At 39.7% G+C, this 20,040-nt stretch overlaps 1 protein-coding gene across 4 annotated transcripts in view; it reads right to left on the bottom strand.

Annotated features, from left to right (window-relative positions):
* tent4a (terminal nucleotidyltransferase 4A) overlaps positions 1-20,040 on the bottom strand; it is an 84,233-nt gene that overhangs the window by 5,639 nt on the left and 58,554 nt on the right. For 2 of the 4 annotated variants that reach the window (XM_073024367.1, XM_073024368.1), the window contains exons 6-11: positions 19,600-19,728; positions 15,159-15,372; positions 10,076-10,202; positions 7,809-7,906; positions 1,786-1,964; positions 1,407-1,565 (exon numbers count right to left, since the gene is read on the bottom strand). In XM_073024367.1, the coding sequence (XP_072880468.1) occupies positions 1,407-1,565; positions 1,786-1,964; positions 7,809-7,906; positions 10,076-10,202; positions 15,159-15,372; positions 19,600-19,728 (906 nt within the window). The remainder of the gene's footprint in view (positions 1-1,406; positions 1,566-1,785; positions 1,965-7,808; positions 7,907-10,075; positions 10,203-15,158; positions 15,373-19,599; positions 19,729-20,040) is intronic. The other 2 variants (XM_073024369.1, XM_073024370.1) reach the window with 1 other exon arrangement.

Below are 20,040 nucleotides of genomic sequence, written 5' to 3'. Positions count from 1 at the left end.
GAGTTGAATGGTTTGAGCCATCTAAGGTTTTAGATAATTATTATAGCATCACTTTGTTCCTCTGAAGGATCAGTGAATAAACCATCTCAGCCATCACAGTACAGACACAAATATGACGAAAAGTCCAGTTCATTTTTCTGTGCTGAATTAACTGTTCTTAAATAAAATAATAATCAATGAGTTATAATGGGCCTCAGGACAACGAAGCTTAGGTCATTCATCAACTCAAATCCTTTCCAAAAAGAAGTCTACTACTCCTGGCCTTCATGTGACACTGTTCCCATGATGTGTGACTGGCTCTGTAGGCTTTCCAATTTCACTTGTGTTAAGCACAACTTCAATCACAGTCAAAGTAGCTCAATCATCAAATATTGAAATATGAGATTTTATGAAATGGAGTAAGGTTTATCTGCAATTCCTTGTTGAGATGCAGCATGAATCCTAAGTGCATGAATATATCTTACAAATTATAAATTCAGACCAACATTTTTTTTCTCAATATTATTTACCACAGTACAGGGTTTGACATAAAACCTTAATAATTAAAACTAGATAAGCTGAATAGCTGAAAATTAATAAATGTCCCATTTCTAACATAGGGCTCATACCTATTTTTAAGTAGGTATGCTTGGCTTTCCATTAAATTAATCTTTCAACCCACAATTTTGCTGAGTTTTTCTTCCCTTCCTTGCATCCACCTTACCTCCTCCACTTGGGATGAATACATTCAGTTATAACTAGCTGCTTCCCAACCATGGAGCTGCAGCAGACACATTTACCACACCAAGAGAGTATTAGCCATTAAGAAATTAGTAATTATGCACAAGACATTTTTAGAACACAATTGAGCAATGAGGTGACAAGTCTGGATGTGAAAGTATTGAAGCATTTTAAGTTATGTAAATTTTTATTGAGGAACAGAATGGATCCTTCTAAAACTAGTTTCATTTAATAGGCATTTCAGCTTTCAAGTCTTCATTATCAAAGTGGGATATTCAAGTTCAGAATGTTATCCATCAATAATTCAATTAAAACAGTTACTGGAAAAGTACTCTGGTGCAGAACCCAAGAAATTAATTATTTTTGTTAAACTTACATTGCGAAATGTGCAAGTAGAGCTTCCATAGAATTAGTAAATATTTAACAAAATTCAAGATGGAGATCAAGATGTTAGGATTCTCTTGTAATAAAGAGAGCAATGGTAACAAGATTAGAGAACACAACTGTTTTACAAAGTCTCTAGAACTACTGGTAAACCCTAATGAGCAATGGACTAAAACTTATTTTGATGGCCTGCGAACTGAAAGATTGGCCACCCTGGATTACATTTGCTTATGCTCAAGACCTGCTGACTTTGAAAGTTGAAAAGGGAGATTGAAGTACTCAAAGGACAACAACTTTCTCACCTGAGTATTTGAAGTCACTATCAATGCACCTGTTATATTTGGCTGTGGTTTCCCACTTGGGATGGGCAGTGTAGGTGCTAAAGTTGCCATCAAAGGAGCTAATGCAGGGATGCCAAAGTGGTGAAGGTTTGGAGTTGTGCATGGTGTAGAATCAGAATCCTGTCAAAAGCACCATTAAAAACACTTTCATAGTGCTATTGCAACTGATGTCAATATATTAGAATTTACTATAAACTGGCTTCACAAGATCAATTTCAAAATAATAACTTATCAACCTATTATTCCAAATAATTAATAAATGTATTTTAGATGTAATTTTGAGTACAATATTGGACACGAACTATTAAAGCCATTTAGTTTGTTGGATGACCATACTTACTATATCACTTCCAGACAGTGAAGCAGCTGATGAAGAGGAGGCAGATGAGAGCTGCTGCAGGCTGGACAATGACATAGGCGATGCTTGGCTATATGGAGACTCAGAATCTCGGCCCTGTTGGTGTTCTCTGTTGATATTACTAGTAGTCTTATCCACTGGTTCAATCTTAACACTATTATCTGATTTGGGAAGAACAAGAAGATGTAGAAATACACAAGTGTCAGTTTGAACAAGTTATCTTATCACTGTCTTGCTTGACATGAAATCTGTTATTTTACAGCAACAGTAGTGCAAAGACAAAAGGCTACAAGTCACAAAATAAATAGTCAAAAAAATCATGAGGCAAGGTTCATCTGATGGCAGAGGGAAGAAGCTATTTCTGAATTGACTGTGTGTCTTCAGGCTCCTGTCCTCCTTGCTGGTGGCAGTGATGAGAAGAGCACATGTCCCAGATGGTGAGGGACCTTAATGATGGATGTCACCTGCTGAGGCGCTGTCTCTTAAAGACGTCCTTGATGGCATGGAGGTTTGTGCCTATGATGGAACTGGCTGAGTCTACAACCAGGATCTAGGCATTTGATCTTCCATACCAGGCTGTGATGCAACTAGTCAGAATGCTCTCCACAGTACATCTACAGAAATTTGAAATATCAAATCTCCCTAAACTTCCAATGAAGTAGAGCCAATGTCAGAGAGAAAATGACAGCCAAATGTGACCATATGAACTAGCCTCATATGTTTGTGTTTGGCCCAAATCCCCCAAAACCTTCCCTACCCTGTGTAATTGTACTCACCTTGAATGTTTCCTTTGGAAGCTTGCTCCACATACCACTAACATTTGTGAAAAGACTACCCCTCAGTCCTCTTAAAAAAATTTTTTTTCCCTTTAATCTATTCCCGAGTAATAGACTCCCTCATCTTGGGAGTAAAACTGGCCATTCTCATTATCTTTGCCCTTAATGATTTTATATACCTCCATGAACTCACCCCTCAACCTCTCTCATGGCAGGGAAAAGCCCCAGCCTATCTGGTCTTCCCTTGAATGTCATGCCCTACAGTCCTGGCAACATCTGTGAGAATCTTTTCCATACTCTTTCTAGTTTAATAACACCCTTCCAATAACTGGGTGACCAGAAATGCACACAAATATCTTAAATGCCGTCTCATCAACATCTTGTACAAATGTTACACAGCATTCCAACTCTACGTGCTCAATGCTGTGAGCAAGGAAGACAAGCACACCAAATTCAGTCTTAACCAATGTCTACTTATGCCACCACTTTCAGTGAACTACACAGATATACTCCTAGGTCTCTGTTTACAACAACTTCCGGGACCCAGCCATTTACTAAGCAAATCCTGCCCTGACTCAACTTCCTAAAATGCAACACTTCATTTACGTTGTGTTAAATTCCAATTCACCTTTTTCTACTTTCCCAGTAAATCTAAATACTGCTGTAATCTTAGATAACCTTCATTGTACACTATACCACTGATTTCACTATCATCAAACTTATTAAGCATACCACCTATATTCACGTTAATGTCGTTAATACAAACTGTAGCAGCAATCCTTGCAGCACTACTAGACACAGGCCTCCAATCTAGAAAAAAAAACACTACTCTGACTCCTCTTCACTCCAATTCATCAACTCCAAGGGTCTACTACCCTCGACTCCAATTTTGTATCCAATAGTCTAGCTCACACTGTATCTCATATGAACTAATTCTTCTAGACCAGTCTACCACGTGGGATGTTGTTAGAACATTGCTGAAGTCCACATGGACAATGTCTATTGCCCTACACCTGTCAATAAGATTAACAAACCTGTCAAATTGGGGAATGGGAGGTAGGAAAAGTGAGAGTGGCCATTTTCAGAACAGGTGTCACTGAGGTCAAAGTACAGAGACGTGACAAGTGAGGTTTCACTGAGAAGGATGAGTGGCAATATACAGTTGGGCAAGGTAAGATTGTTCTTCATTTCTGTCAGTAGTTTGGATTTATAATATCACTTAAGACTGCCTCCCAGGTGCCAGGAATAGGAGTGCTCAGAGTGGGGTAAAGAACATTTTGAAAGCGGGTGAGTAGCCAGAGCCATGGCCCATATCAATACTGATGCTAATATCAGTATTAGCAACATAAGACAGATATAGTTGTGCAAAAGAAATTTAGATACGCCTAAATGGCCTGCCATTTTTGCAGTGTGAATGTAGTCTCGAAGGTGCAGGATGGTTGCAGCATGGCACATATGGGCCGAATCAAGACAATGTGGCCAGGGCCCAAGAGTGAGGAATAAGCCAATGTTTGGCCATCGCTGGAGCAGCCTTAGAGGTGATTTGATGCGGCAGAGTCGAGGCGATGTGGTCCAGCCCTGGGCCCAAGAGTGAGGAGAGACTCGAGGTTTGATTGATTTAAGTGCCAGGCTGAATTGGAAAAGTAGGGTATGGGCCGAATTGAGGCAGTAGGGTCTGGGCCCAAAAGCATATCGAGGCAGCAGTGCCTGGGTCAGAGAGTGAGGATGAACCCATGGTGTGGCTGTTTTAAGCACTGGGACAGATTAAACAGGTGAGTGGCGGGACCAGAGGCAACGGATAGGGCATGCTAGTTCAGCTTGCTGCTCTGTGAGGTTTACTTGTCTCTGAACCGAGCTGAGGCTGTGGCCCGCAGCTAACAAAATACTGGATTGGCTACAGACTTTTGTGAACTTCACTTGTTTGTTTGCACAATGCATTTTTTCCCACGCATATTGGGTGTTAGATGGTCTGTTTATTTAAGTGGGTTCTATTGTATCTCTGTTTTGTACACCTGAGCAGGGATATCAGGGAAGGCCAAAAGGATGTGGAGCAACAAACAAATGCTGGAAAAACTGACAGGCAGCATCTCTGGTGGGAAATCTGAGTTTCAGTCGAGACCCTTCGTCTGGATTAGATAAGGATGTGGAAGCTGGAGAATTAAGGATTAAACTGATACTCTGGAATCTGTCTGTATCATGATGTAGGAAGTGGTATCGATAATGGTGTACTTTAAGACGGATAAAACCCTAGGGCCTGGGGTTAAGGGGAACAAGCAAAGAAATTACTATGATTCTGATTGCGATTCTTGAACTTTGTTAGCCATGGGTGAGGGCCCCTTGTTGAAAAAGAGGAAAGAATAGCTGAGATAAGCCTGGAAACAAGCTGGTGAGCCTTACATAAGCAACAGTGAAGTTGTTGAAGACTGAGAGACTGGAGTTATGTTCACTTGTAAAAGGCAGGTAGTAATCAGGAGTTAGCATGGTTTTCTGCAAGGAAATTAAAACTGATTGAGATTTTAATGAATTAAGAAATTGATGAAACGGAGTGGCAAATATGGTCTACAATGGACTTAAGTCCTTGACAAGGTCACAGATGGAAGGTCACTAGTCCAGAAGGTTAAAGTTCAAGGGATCAGAGACATGTTGACAAACTGTATCCACCGTTGGCGTGACGGAAAGCAGAACTGTAGTGGATGGGCATTTCTCCAAATGCAGTTCAAGTTTAGATGTCATACTGCTATCTGAAAGTGGTGTATGTATAGAGGGCTGAGACAGAAATATCACCTGATACTTGTGTTACAGATTTCATTTTCTACTCATCAGCAGAAATGATGGTTAGGTCTTGCTGCATGCAGGATCTGAATATTATGAATTAATTGAAAAATTTTAAACCTTATAATGGAAGAACATTCTGAAGCAGTTGAACATAGTTGGCCTAGGGCACTTCACCAAGAAAAACTAAACACTAGAGATGTTGAAATACGGTAAAAGTAGAGTAACACACAAAATGCAGGAGGAACTCAGCAGGAAAGGCAGCATCTAAGGAATTGAAGAGTTGCCGTTTCTCGGTGCTGAACATCAACTCTTTATTCCTTTCCATAGATGCTGCCCAACCTGCTGAGTTCCTCCAGCATTTTTTGCGTGTTGTCAAGGAAGATCTACAGCTATTGTGTAGTGCTGAGATAATTAAGCACTATGAACCATGGTCAATGATGCCGAGTAGAAGCAAAAGCAGTGAGTGCTTTTGTACACATGCTGCTTCACCACTAATTTGGCCCTTGGTAAAAAGCTCAAAACAATTCCTGATGAAATTAATCTTTTCTAGGCAGAGCACAATGCAATTCGCCCATTCTTGGGAACTGTATCAACAAACCACAAAAATTAAAGCAGGTGATTCCATTAACCTTACTAGATGTCAGAATAGCCAAGTCCTCTTCAGATGAATGAAACAGGCAGAGTCTCAACAATTAATAAAAACATTAGTGTCTATCATTGACAGAAAATGCAATACCTTTAACTACAACTAGAGGTCTCCTTACTATTCTTAAATGAGCAACTATTTATTCCGAAACCATACCCCTAATTTTGCTATACAGAAAGAAAATCTCATTATTTACCCAGGCAAACCCAGTCAGAATCTTATTGTTAAAGGTCATTGCAAACCCAGTCAGAATCTTATTGTTAAAGGTCATTCTTCTTATAATAAAATCCAATATTCCATTGGATCAGTTACTTACTCAACGGTTTGTTAACCATATTTCATCAAAAATGATACCTAGACCCTTCTGGACAGAAGCACTCATCACATTATATTCCAACAGCAAATATTTTTAGTCAACTCGATTACCTGTCTTTCATTTACAGAAATTTTATAATACCCTGCTTCTTTGACCATCTTCAAATTTTCAGAAAAATCTGTCTTTTTGTGAAGGCTAGTCAAGGCCCCCAAGCTGATCCCTGTAGAGCCCTGTAGTTACAATTTGTCAACTTAATGGTTTTGCTTTTCATTACCTAATGCTCTATCCATGCTAAACAATATTGACTCCAGTTCATAAATACTTGAAAAGCTGGTATTGTCCAGTACGTCATGTCTAATCCAACATCTGAAATCCCTTAATCATTAGAACGATGCTATTTAAACATTCTCCAAGACTCTGATGTTTATCTGACCACCAGAATTGGACACTCTGCTCCATTTGAAGCCTAAACAACGTTCAGTACTGTTTTAATATAACTTCAGATTTTACTCTCAATTCATCTGAATGGTATTACCAGAATTCCACATGCTTTACACCCAAATTGCTTTTGCCACACACTCAAGTCCCTGTTCCTGCAGACCCTGTGCTAGTCAGTCTATATGGCCTTCCCTTATACTTTCAGTCAAGGTATATCACTGCATATTACTCCATTCATTTTCATCCACTTCTTTACTCATTCATCTAGCTTGCCCTTTCTACATCTCAATCAAGTGGATGTCATCCACAAATTTGGAAAACTTTAACCTATATGCTGCAAGGTGATCAATATTAGCACTATGTCCAAGTATCAATCACTGGGAAACAGCAGTGATAAACATCCTCCTGTCTGAACAATCATTTACTATTCATAAACACCATCTAATTATTTCTCTGTTTGGCATAAGTTATTTTGAACGTAAGTAATTTGTGTCTTGATACTGTACTGCTTCCACAAAACAAATTTCATGATACCTATAGTGATAATAAACCTGATTCTGTTTCCTGTCTTTAAGGTAGCTTCTCAAGCATGACTAATACCATAGACCACATTTTTGAGTAATGGTTTATTAAACAACTTCTCAAACTACATCCCTTCAGATTTTTCCTAATGTCTATGTTTTCCTGATTTCTAAAAGCTTTCCTACTACACATTTATCTTCTTTTCAACTGTATTTTAGCATGACAATACCTCTGTTCTAGCTGCTATAACCCAAAATAACAAATTAAACATCAGCTTACAATATTAATTGTACTTGCATGTTGAAAATACAAGGTGAATGGGCTCCATTTATAATAAAATTGACCCTAACTTAATGTAGTAAAAATGCAAAATATTTTACGTGAAAGGTGATAAGACTTAGGCCAAATCCTACCAGGTAAAGAAAAAGAAACTTTGTTAGACTCAAAGTAGGTTTACTTGACTATGACACTATTAAAGAATGAGATTTATACTTTAATTCTACACAACTCAGTGCAGGAAAGCATTACATACCAGAATCAGATGATCCTACAATCGCACCCCATTTCTTCCTGATCCACTCCCTGTAATCTATTACCTCTTGGGTCACTTTAATGATTCTTCCAAGTGTGCTGCAAAAAAAATAAATAAATACAAAGCAAATGTAACACGCTGGGAAAGGTTTCACTGGTAACGCAATGGTCTTTCTGTAGAAGCAATGTTTGGGATATGGTTAGAGATAACAGGTGCTTTAGAGAATGTGAGCTATCTGATGAAGGGGGTGTGCTTTCGAGTTGTGTGCCTGACACCGGGGTGAGCTGGGTCTTTTGTTCAGCAGGAGATGAAGGGAGAAGACGCCGGAGAGAAGAGGTCTTGACCTGGAGCAGGGCCATGATTCAATGAAGCCCAGGGAGATCAAAGTAGAATTGGCGAAGGGGAAACTGAACTCCAACTTGTGCACATTAGGCTGTTTTATTAAAATAGGCCCTTTTTTTGCTTTACCCCTTTAGTCAAATTAAGAATTATAAAGCTAAATTGTTTAATTGTATGCAGTGCACCATCTGTTATTTTAGTAAAATGTCTTTCATTTAGAGAAATTTTATAATACCTTGCTTCTTTGTCCATCTTCAAAAGGATTTTCTTTTCTCCCTTTGGGCAAAGAATACAAAGCATACAACCACCAGGCTCAAGGACAGCCTCCATCTCCTGAATGGACCTCATGTACAATTATGCTCTCGTGACCTCAATCTTGACCTCACTGTGATCTTGAACTTATTGTTCACCTGCACTTTCTCTGTAGCTTTTACACTTTAGTCTGCATTATTATTTATCTTGTTTACCTCAATGCACTGTAAAATGATTTGAGCTGCATGAACATTACGCAAGATAAGCTTTTCACTGCGTTTAGGTACATTGTTTAGAGTCCTCCTGCTTCAAAATATCCACCATTGCCCCTGTACCAAAGAAAACCAAGGTAACATGTCTGAACGACTGGTGTCCTGTTGCACTCAGCTCAAAAGCAAATGTTTTCAGAGGCTGTTCAAGAACTACATGTGCAACATGCTACCACCCACACTGGACCCCCTATAATTCAGCTACCAACACAACCAATCAACAGACGATGCCATAGCTCTACACACCATCCTCACTCACCTGGAAAAGAGGGATACTTATGTTAGAATGCTGTTCTTGGACTATAGTTCAGCATTCAACACCATAATACCCCCCAGGCTCAACAAGAAGCTCAGAGACTTTTGCCTGCACCAGCCTAGTGCAGCTGGATCCTGGACTTCCTGTCAGATTGCTGGCAGGTGGTAAGGATGGGCTCCCTCACCTCTGCCCCTCAACACACAGGAACACCCCAGGTTTGTGTCCTGAGGCTCCTCCTCTACTCCCTTTACACCCATGACTGTGTTGCCAAGCACAGCTCCAATCTGATCAAATTTTCAGATGACACAATATTGATAGGCCTCATTTCCAACAATGATGAGACAGCCGACAAAGAAGTCAATGCCCTAGCACACTGATGCCAAAAAAACCTTTCCGTCAAATGTCAAAAAAAAATTGATCGTGGATTATGGGAGGAACTGAGACTGTCTAGCCCCTACTGACATCAAGGGGACTGTAGCGAAGAGGGTGAGTAGTTTCAAGCTCCTCGGTATACACATCACCAAGGATCTCATCTGGACTGTACATACTTGCTACGTGGTGAAAAAAAGCACAACAGCGCCTCAGCATAAGTAGTTTGGCATGAGTCCCCAAACCCTCAGACTTTCTACAGGGGCACCATTGAGAGCATCCTGACTGGCTGTGTCATTGCCTTGTATGGGAACTCTACCACCATCAATCACAGGGCATTGCAGAGAGTGGTGCGGACAGCCCAGCACATTTGTGGATGTGATCTTCCCTCTATTAAGGACATTTACAGCAGGTGTATAAAAAGGACCCAGACAATCATCACCGATTCCAGCCACCCTAACCACAAACTGTTTTAGCTGCTACAGTATGGCAAAGGGTACCGTAGCATTAAGGCCAAGACCAATGGGATCTGGGAAAGCTTTTCATCAGGCCATTAGATTTATCAATACACATTGACCTGATTGCAAATCTGACTGTAGTGATCCGATTGTGTATCTGACACGTATACAAAACAATTATGTATACAATCCTAGTGTTTAGGCAATATCCTCCCACATTATTGCTTATATTGGCGATGGAGACGCAACAAAGATTTTTACTCCCTTGGATGTAAGAAATAAAATTAATACAATATGATACATTTGACAATAATAAACCAATACCTCTCAGAATCTTTGTTTGGGTAAGATCTTGCCAGCGGTGACACGGCGTGACTTAGGACAATGTATGCATAATCAAACACCTGCTTGACTTGCATGGCTCCATATGAACTCCTCCCTACATCATTTCCTACCAGAAGGGAGCAACATTCAAAATTATTCATCAGTAGCTTTGAGTGCTGAACATGAACCATTACTGAAAAAAAATTGTGACTGTATAGAGTTCAAATGTAATTTAAATTCTGAATAATCATTACAGTCCTAAACAGCCATTGCAAAGGTTTTGTAAATGTAGTATATTTAGGTTAACCAGTACATTTGGGCCCAATTAAGTGGCTGTCACAATTAGCTAAACCTTTGTGGAAATAGCTAAAAAGATATAAAAAAAGACAAACTACCGTTTAACTGAGGAAGAAATTATATATTTAAATGGAATACAGAACAAATTAGAACACTACCAATACTACTGCAGTACTATAAAACTGTATTAGCTCCAAATAGTTATTGGAGGAATTCACATTGCCATGTTATTTTCATTGAATGTAATTGAACAAAATCATTGCAGACACAGTGCAGATATTCCTTCAAACATTGAACATTGAAGGACTGCCTTCAAACATTGTCTTCAACAACTGCATCTTCCAAATCTTCATTTTCATTGTAACATTCAAGATGATTGCCAATACCTTCTAACACTTCATAGTTCCTGAAGTAGTAAAAACATTTAATTTGCACTCTCAGCTGTTTGTGGAATCTCCACTGCTTGAAACTTCAGTGAGCAACACAGTTCTGAATTGTCTTGCTACTTATTTCTTGCCAAATATTTGTGACAAAAATTGTTGCTTTTTGAACACAAACACATGCAACCTCACTAGTTAAAAACTGTTTGCTCAAAGCACGGTCACACATAACTAATACTAGTTATAAACTGTTCAACTCCCCTGTCCCAATTAAGCGGCACAGTGTCCCTAATAAATGAAGTGAATCATAGCTACTTTCTTGATAGTTTTTGTTCTCCTGGAGTCATCCCAGATAAGCGACTGCCCTGATTAACCAATGACCCAATTAGCCAGTATTGGTATTTTTGCAAACTGCACGACTGCCCAGATTAGGCATAGGCAGTGGTGTGGCTCTGGTGGCAAGAGATCTTTAGAAAAAGGTGACATAGATAATGTTGAATCTTTGTGGGTGCAGTTAAGAAATAGCAAGGGTGAGAAAAACATTACGGGAATCATATATAAGCTTCCAAATTGTAGCCAAGATGTGGGGTTCAGATTGGGAGCTCGAAAAGGCATGTAATAAGAATAATGACAATTGTGATGGGGGACTTCAAAATTCAAGGGGATTGGGAAAATCAGGTTGGTTTCAGATTGCAAGAGGAGGAATTTGTTGAATGCCTACAAGATGGCTTTTTAGAGCAGCTTGTGCTTGAGTCTATTCGGAGAAAGGCCATCTTAGATTGGGTATTGTGTAATAACCCAGGTATCATTAAGGAGCTTAATCCTTAGGAGACAGTGATCATAATATGATTGAATTCATACTGCAATTTGAGAGAGAGAAAAACACAGTCACATATCAGTATTGCAATGGAATAAAGGGAATTACAGAGGCATGAGGGAGGAGCTTGCCCAGGTGCACTGGAGGAGGATACTGGCAGGGATGACAGCAGAGCAGAGATGGCAGAAGTTTCTGGGAATAGTTCACAAGGCACAGGATAAATATGCCCCACAGAGGAAGAATTACTGAAATGGCAGGGGAAGGCAATTGTGGCTGACAAAGGAAGTTAAGAACTGCATAAAAGCAAGGAAAGGCCAAATAAGGTAGCAAAAGTGAGTGGGAAGCTGGATGATTGGGAAGCTTTTAAAATCCAACAAGAGGCAACTAAAAAAAGCTACAAGAAGGGAAAAGACAAAATATGAGGGCAGACTAGCCAATAATATAAAGCAGGATACCAAAAGTTTTTTTCAGTTATATGAAGAATAAAAGGGAGTCGAGTTAATATTGGACCACTGGAAAATTATGCTGGTGAGGTAGTTATGGAGGACAATGAAATGGCAGATGAATTTAATGGCTACTTTGCATCTGTCTTCACTATGGAAGACACTAGCAGTGTGCCACAGGTCTGTGAGTGTCAGGGAGCAAGAGTGAGTGCCATTGCTCTTATAGAGGAAAAGGTGCTAGGCAAACTGAAAGGTTTTAAGGTGGATAAGTCACCTGGTCCAGATGGACTACATCCCAGAGTCCTGAGAGAGGTTGCTGAAGAGACAATGGATGTATTGGTCATGATCGTTCAAGAATCACTTGATTCTGTCATGGTCCCAGAGGACTGGAAGATTGTAAATGTCATTCCACTCTAAGGGAAGAAGGCAAAAGAAAGGAAATTATAGGCCACGTAGCCTAACCTCAGTGGTTGAGAAAATGTTGGAGTCTATTATTAAGGATGAGGTTTCAAGGTACTTGGAGACTAATGATAAAATAAGCCAAATTAGCACTGTCAGCAGTTTTCAGGCCAATATCTCAAAAGATGTGCTGTCATTGGACAGTCCAGAGGAGGTTCATGAGGAGGATTCCAGGAATGAAGGGATTAACATATGATAAGTATTTGCCAGCTTTGGGCCTGTACTCACTGGAATTTAGAAGAATATAGGGGGATCTCACTGAATCCTACAGTATGTTGAAAGCACTGGATAGGGTGCATGTGGAGAGAATATTTCCTATGGTGGGGGTATCCAGAACTAGAGGGCACAGCCTTAAGAGTGAGGGGCGACCTTTTTATTTAGCTGGAGAGCAGTGAATCTGTGGAATGCTCTGCCACAGACTACTGTGGAGGTCAAGTCTGTGGGTATATTTAAGACGGAAGTTGATCGTTTTCTGATCAGTCAGGGCATCAAAGGATATGGCGAGAAGGCAGGTGTATGGGGTTCAGTGGGATCCGGAATCAGCCATGATGGAATGGCGGAGCGGACTCAATGGGCTGAATGGCTTAATTCTGCTCCTGTGTCTTGTGGTCAAATTCAAGATTTATTTCACACCCTTTAAATCATGATGAGAGTACCGCCAACTTTCATTGTAGCTAAAAAATATTCCTGCATCCAAGGATGGACATCACCCAAAAAAATCAGTTATCAAAGAGGGGCTTATACTTTGATAGGTTCATTTTGAGGCAATGCAATTAATTCCACTAAATAATTTCTTGAAGAAAGCAAAATATGTGCAACAGCTATTTCAGAACATTTTAATTCATCAGGCAATCATCCAGTGCATAAAATGTATATTACGCAAAAGAGCTCCCCTGTATTTGGCAGTGACACAGCCGGCACCAAGATTTCCTTCATTTGCATATTTAAAGGTTTGGTGTGCATGTTTTCATGAAGGAACTAAAAGCAATGTTTTTTGTGTATAACTGATTGATCCTGAAGGTTCTATTGATTTAAAGTGTACTGTACATCAGTTGGTGCCCTATCGCTGAGTTGTTGCACGTTGGTATCCATCATGATTCTGGATGGCAGAATCCATACAATGATTCAGGAAGCAGCTCTTCAGCTGACGTCATACACAAGATCCCTGCCTTAACTTTTTCATTTGCACTTCTCAGCTAGATTTCCTCTTCTCAAAGGAGAAGGTGGGCTTCTCAGAGTACATACAGCAACCCGAGATTCATTTTCTTGCGAGCATTCACAGTAAATACAAGAAAAAACATAGAATCAATGAAGGACTGCAACCTACAAGACAGACAAACAACCAATGTGCAAATGCAACAAACAGTGTAAATAGAAAAAGCTAAAATAAATGAGCAGTAAATATTGAGAATGTGAAATGAAGTCCTTAAAGGTGAGTCTATAGGTTGTGGGAACAGTTCAGAGATGGGGTGAGTGAAGTTCAGTTTAGTTATCCCTCTGGTTCAGGAACCTGATGGTTAAGGGGTAATAACTGTTGCTGAACTTGATGGTGGGGGTCCTAAGACTCTTGCTTCTTCATTCTGATGGCAGCAGCAAAGAGTATGGCCTGGATGGTGGGAGTCCTTGATCGTGTTGCTGCACTCCTAAGACTGTACTCCATGTATATGTGCAAAATGGTGGAGAGGACTTTACCCATGATGGACTAGACCATTATCACTTTTTGTAGGCTTTTCCGTTCAGGAGCACTGGTGGTTCCATATCAGGCTATGACGTAACCAGTCAATATAGCTCTCTACCACACATCTACGCAAGTTTGTCAAAGTTTTAGATGACATGCTGAATCTTCACAAACTCATAAGGAAGTCAAGGTACTGCTGTGCTTTGTTCATAATGGTACTTATGTCACATTTACAGCCTCTGAGGTGCTTGGCATATCTTCTTCCCTTACGCAGGTAATGAGATACTCAATATGCGCTCCACTGGTCAAGGCCATACTGTTTACCCCGGTATCAAAACTGCCACTTCACTGAGGCTTATAACAAGATGAAGAAAGAATCAGAAGTCCAGTCAAAATCCTCTTAAAAATTCAATATCTCTTCAGACTCTTGAGAATTCCTGGTTTGACTACTCTTTTGGGATATTATTAAGAACCTCAGTCCAAATATCAAAAATGCAGAGAAAGTTGTGTAAGTGGTGTGAGAAGCATACCACCTCAAACTACCCACCCTCATACTCCATCAGGCACTACATGCCCCATCGGTGGAACCATTTGCATTCCCACAATGGCTTCAGTCACCTCAGAACCACAAAAACATTAACTTGTTCCCTGAAGGATTCCCCTAAGAGCAAGACATTATATTAATTTAATAAGCGGAGAAAATGTTAGCAGCTTTAAACAGGTCAAGAAGCATCTGTGTCAAGAGAAATAGTGATAACACTTCAGGTTGAAGACCCAACTATCTGAAAGGTCTCTGACCTGCAATGCTAGTCAGTTCTTTTCTCACAGATGCTGCCTGACCTGTTGAGGTTTTCCAATATTTCCTGCTTTTATATCATATTTCTAACATTTGCTGTTTTTTCTATTTATAGTACAATGATGAAATTATCTTGTACTGCTCCAAGCCAGTTACTTGGTTAAAGCATGCAAGGCACTCAAGCAAAATGCATTCTTAATCACTTTGAATTACCTGGAACCAGAGGATCTTCAATACATAACATGGATGGTCTGTACCCATTGGTCATGTTCTTCATGATTTCATCTTTGGCAACGTACGCACCTCCACTTCTTATTCTAATACCAGTTTTCAAGTAATTAAAATGTCTCCCATACAGTTCAAAGAATTCCACCAGAAGAACTCCAAGATTTACAGTAGGTCTTCTGGCATCAATCCTTGGATGTAACTGAAATGTTCAAGGTTCAGAGATTAGCTTGAAAGTATCCACTTTTCCAAAGTGGTAAACCAATTAGCTTTCATAGCCAAGTATTTTAAAACCTGAAGAACGCAGGACCAGATCTTGCTAGCCAATAAATCTAGCTGAGTGGCCATCTATGGTCTAACCATATTTGCACTTAACTGCTTGGAATGCCTACTCTGTTGGCCAAAAGACATCCTAAATGCCAATGAAACAGTTTGGACGGAAGCATGGCATCCAGTGTTCTGAGACAACCCATGCCTTGAAACCCTTCAAACCTTTCACAGCTGTTTACAACCTCCTTCCCAGCTCTTCTTTGTTTTAAACAGCAAGTGAGTTTTCACATTTTAATTTTAAAAACTTAGGGTTAATTAAAAATCTGTAAATTTGCAATAAGCTACCCCTTCACCTCCCTAATTATAATGAACATCTCCTTTGCACTAAACTTGTGCACTGGAGATAATCTGAAGCTCACCTGAGAAGAGAAACCCCATTAATGCCAAAGTCTTAGGCACACACAGTGCTTATATATAAGGTGTATTCACCTCCCTTTAAGTTTATGTTTTATCGTTTTACAACACTGAATCACAGTGGATTTAACTTGGCTTTGTTTTGACACTAATCGAACAGAGAAAGACTCGGTCGTGTCAAAGTGAAAACAGACCTCTGCAAAGTGATCTAAATTAATTACAAATATAAAATACAAATGAATTGATTGCATAAGTATCCTCCCCTTTAATATGACACACCAAACCATCAGTAGTGAAGCCAATTAGTTTAAAAAGTCACAATTAGTTGAATGGAGATCACTGTGTGCAGTCAAGGTTTTTCAATTGTATGTAGTAAAAACACATCTGTATCTGGAACTGCTGGCGAGTCAGTATTCTGGCAAAAACTGCACCATGAAGACAAAAGTGTACTCCAAGCAACTCCGCAAAAAAGGTTCTTGAAAAGCACAAGTCAGGAGATGGATAGAAGAAAATTTCCAAGTCAGTACAGTTACATCAATCATCAAGAAATGGAAAGAATACGGCACAGCTGTGAATCTGCCTAAAGCAAGCCGTCCTCAAAAACTGAGTGACTGTGCAAGGGGACTTGTGAGGGAGGCCAACAAGAGGTCTGACAACTCTGCAGGAGTTGCTGGCTTTAGGCAAAGAGAAAGCCACTGTCTAAAAAAACTCATGTGAAATCACGGATAGTTTGCAAAAAGGCACATGGGAGACTGAGCTCCTATGGTCTGATGAAACCAAAATTGAGATTTTGGCCATCAGAGTAAACACTACGCTTGGTGTAAACCAAGCATCTTGTGTCATCGAAAACACACCATCCCTATTGTGAAGCTGCATCACACTGTGGGGATGCTTCACTGCAGCAGGCCCTGGAAGGCATGTGAAGGTAGAGGGTAAAATAAATGCAGCAAAATACAGGAAAATCCTGATGCAGTCTGCAAGAGTACTGCGACTGGGAGATTTATTTTCCAGCAAGACAATGACCCCCAAGTATAAAGCCAAATCTACACACTAATTGCTTAAAAGCAGGAGTGGCCAAGTCAAAAGCCTAGTTCACTCAGTCTGCCAGAGTGAGCAGTTTAAGACAAATGGGGAAAAACTGCAGTATCCAGATGTGCAAATCCGATACAGGCCTATCAACAGACTCAAGGCTGTAATTGCTGCCAAAGGTACAAACTAAATATTAAATATTGACTTGAAGGGAATGAGTAATTAAGCAATTATTTTGTGTTTAATAATTGTAATAAATTTAGACCAATTTGTATAGTTTTCACTTTAACACAAAAGTGACTTTTCTGTTGATTAGTGTCAAAAAAGCCAAATTAAATCCACTGTGATTCAATGTTGTTAAACAATAAAACATGAGCACTTCCAAGGGGGTTGAATACTTTTTATAGGCACTGTACATAGCTAGGGTGCCTACAACTTTTGCTCAGTACTGTTGTAGTTTTATGTATACATTGCACTACTGCCACACAAAAAGAACATGACATATTTGTGTGATGATAAACCTGATTCTGATACAGGTCTCTATTGTGGACAGAGTGGGAAGGAGGTAGGAAGAGGGAAATCACTGTTGGGAAAAGGGGAAGAAGAGGGGAGGGAATGGGAAGTACCACAGTGATGTTCTATAACAATCAATAAACCAATTGTTTGGAAACAAATTGCCTTGCCTGAAGTCTCAGAGCTAAGTGTATCTGCACCCGTGCCACCCTCCACTGTTGGCACTCCTTCTCTGCCATATGTCCCACACCCCTCCTGTGGTGCTCTACCCTCACCATTCCCAACATCCTTTGCTCCAGCCAGATTTACAAACACACCCTCTGCTCCACGTTGATAAATACAGTACTGTGCAAAGACACCCTAGCTATTTACAGTGCCTATAAAAAGTATTCAACCCCAACCCCCATCGGAAATTTTCATGTTTTATTGCTTTACAACATTAAATGACAGTGGATTTAATTTGCCATTTCTGCTACTGATCAACAGAAAAAAAAACTGGTTTCAAAGTGAAATCAAATTTCTACAAATTGATTTAAAATTATTACAATTATTAAACACAAAATAATTGATTACTTAATTACTTAGCCCCTTCAAGTCAGTGTTTAGTAGGTGCATCTTTGGCAGCAATTACAACCTTGAGTCTGTGTGGATATGTTTACCAGCTTTGCACATCTGGACACTGCAATTTTTCCCCATTCTTCTTTACAAAACTGCTCAAGTTGTGTCAGACTGCATGGAGATCCTGAGTGAACAGTCATTTTGAAGTCCAGCCACAAATTCTCAATTGGATTGAGGCCTGGACTCTGACTTAGGCACTCAAGGACTTTAACTTTGTTGGTTTTAAGCTATTCCTATGAAGTTTGGCTTTATGCTTTAGGGTCATTATTTTGCTGGAAAACAATTCTTCTCCCAAGTCACAGTTCTGTTGCGGACTGCATCAGGTTTTCCTCCCATTTTTCCCTGTACTTTGCTGCATTCATTTTACGCTCTACCTTCACAAGCCTTCCAGAGCCTGCTGCAGTGAAGCATCCCCACAGCATGATGCAGCCACCACCATGCTCCATGGTAGGGATGGTGTGTTTTTGATAATGTGCAGTGCTTGGCTTATGCCAAACATAGCATATAGTCTGATGGTCAAAAAGCTCAATTTTTGTTTCATCAGACCACGGAACCTTCTCCCAGCTGACTTCAGTCTCCCACATGCCTTCAAACTCCTGGTAAACTCCAGCCGAGACTTCATGCGAGTTTTTTTCCTCCAATGGCTTTCTCCTTGCCACTCACCCATAAAGCTGCAACTGGAGAAACACCTAACAGTTGTTATATGCCTAGTCTCTCCGATCTCAGCCACTGAAACTTATAACACCTCCAGAGTTGTCATAGCTCTCTTGGTAGCTTCCCTCACTAGTCCTCTTCTTGCACGGTACTCAGTTTTTGAGGATAGCCTGCTCTAGGCAAATTTACGGCTGTGCCATATTCTTCCCATTTCTTGATGATTGACTTAACTGTACTCCAAGGGATATTCAGTGACTTGGAAATGTTCTTGTATCCATCTCCTGACTTGTGCCTTTCAATAACTTTTTTGCAGAGTTGCTTGTAGTGTTCTTTTATCTTCATGGTGTAGTTTTTGCCAGGATACTGACTCACCAGCAGTTGGACCTTCCAGATGCAGGTGTATTTTTACTATAATCAATTGAAACACCTTGACTGCCCACAGGTCTCGAAAAACAGATCTCTATTTAACTAATTATGTGACTTCTGAAACCAATTGGTTGCACTGGTGATGATTTGGTGTGTCATACTAAAGGAGATGAATACTTAAAGGTAATCAATTATTTTGTGCTTTGTATTTGTAATTAATTTAGATCACTTTGTAGAGACCTGTTCTCACTTTGACACAAAAGTCCTTTTCTGTTGATCAGTGTCTAAAGAGCCAAATTAAATCCACTGCAATTCAACGTGGTAAAACAATAAAACATGAAAACTTTGGGGGGGGGGGGCGAGAGAATACTTTTTAAAGGCACTGTATATGTGCCCAAGACATTTGCACAGTACTGTACATCCAGGACTTGAACATTTGACAAAACATGAACACAACACATAAATGTACATAAATGTACTGCCATACAATTAATTGGCTCCAAGTTGTACAATTAACATTTGTCAACAAAATGTAGCCTTCATCTTAAACTTAAGAACTTTTTACCTGTAGGAAACTAATAGCCATTAAAATGAGGCTGTAAGAACTAATTCCTCCAGTAAAGACTTCATTCAAATCCCTCTGAAGAAGAAATTGTTTTAAGACCAGTATTAAGTAAGGTAACACTGGGTATCCCTGTGAAGAAAAATAAACATACCTGTGTTAACTTGAAATAAAACAAAAATTGTCAAGGATTAAAGCTAAAAATATCAAAAATGATCCAGAATCAGAAATCTGATCAATTGATTTAAGGTGCCATAAGACATTCAGAACATTATCACGTATATACAAAATTGAACAGTGTTAGCACCCAAAAATAGAATGTTTGTTACCTGTGATGACAGTATTCAATTTAGTAAGTCAAATATACTAAAGGGAATATACAGGTCAACAAAACAGCTGCATGGAGTAATAGTATTATTGATTGCTTAATGGTCAACTGAGTTG

The sequence above is a fragment of the Hemitrygon akajei genome, chromosome 20, assembly GCF_048418815.1.
Source record: "Hemitrygon akajei chromosome 20, sHemAka1.3, whole genome shotgun sequence".
In the NCBI taxonomy this organism is placed as follows: Eukaryota; Metazoa; Chordata; class Chondrichthyes; order Myliobatiformes; family Dasyatidae; genus Hemitrygon; species Hemitrygon akajei.
This window is presented reverse-complemented; position numbering and strand designations above follow the sequence as displayed.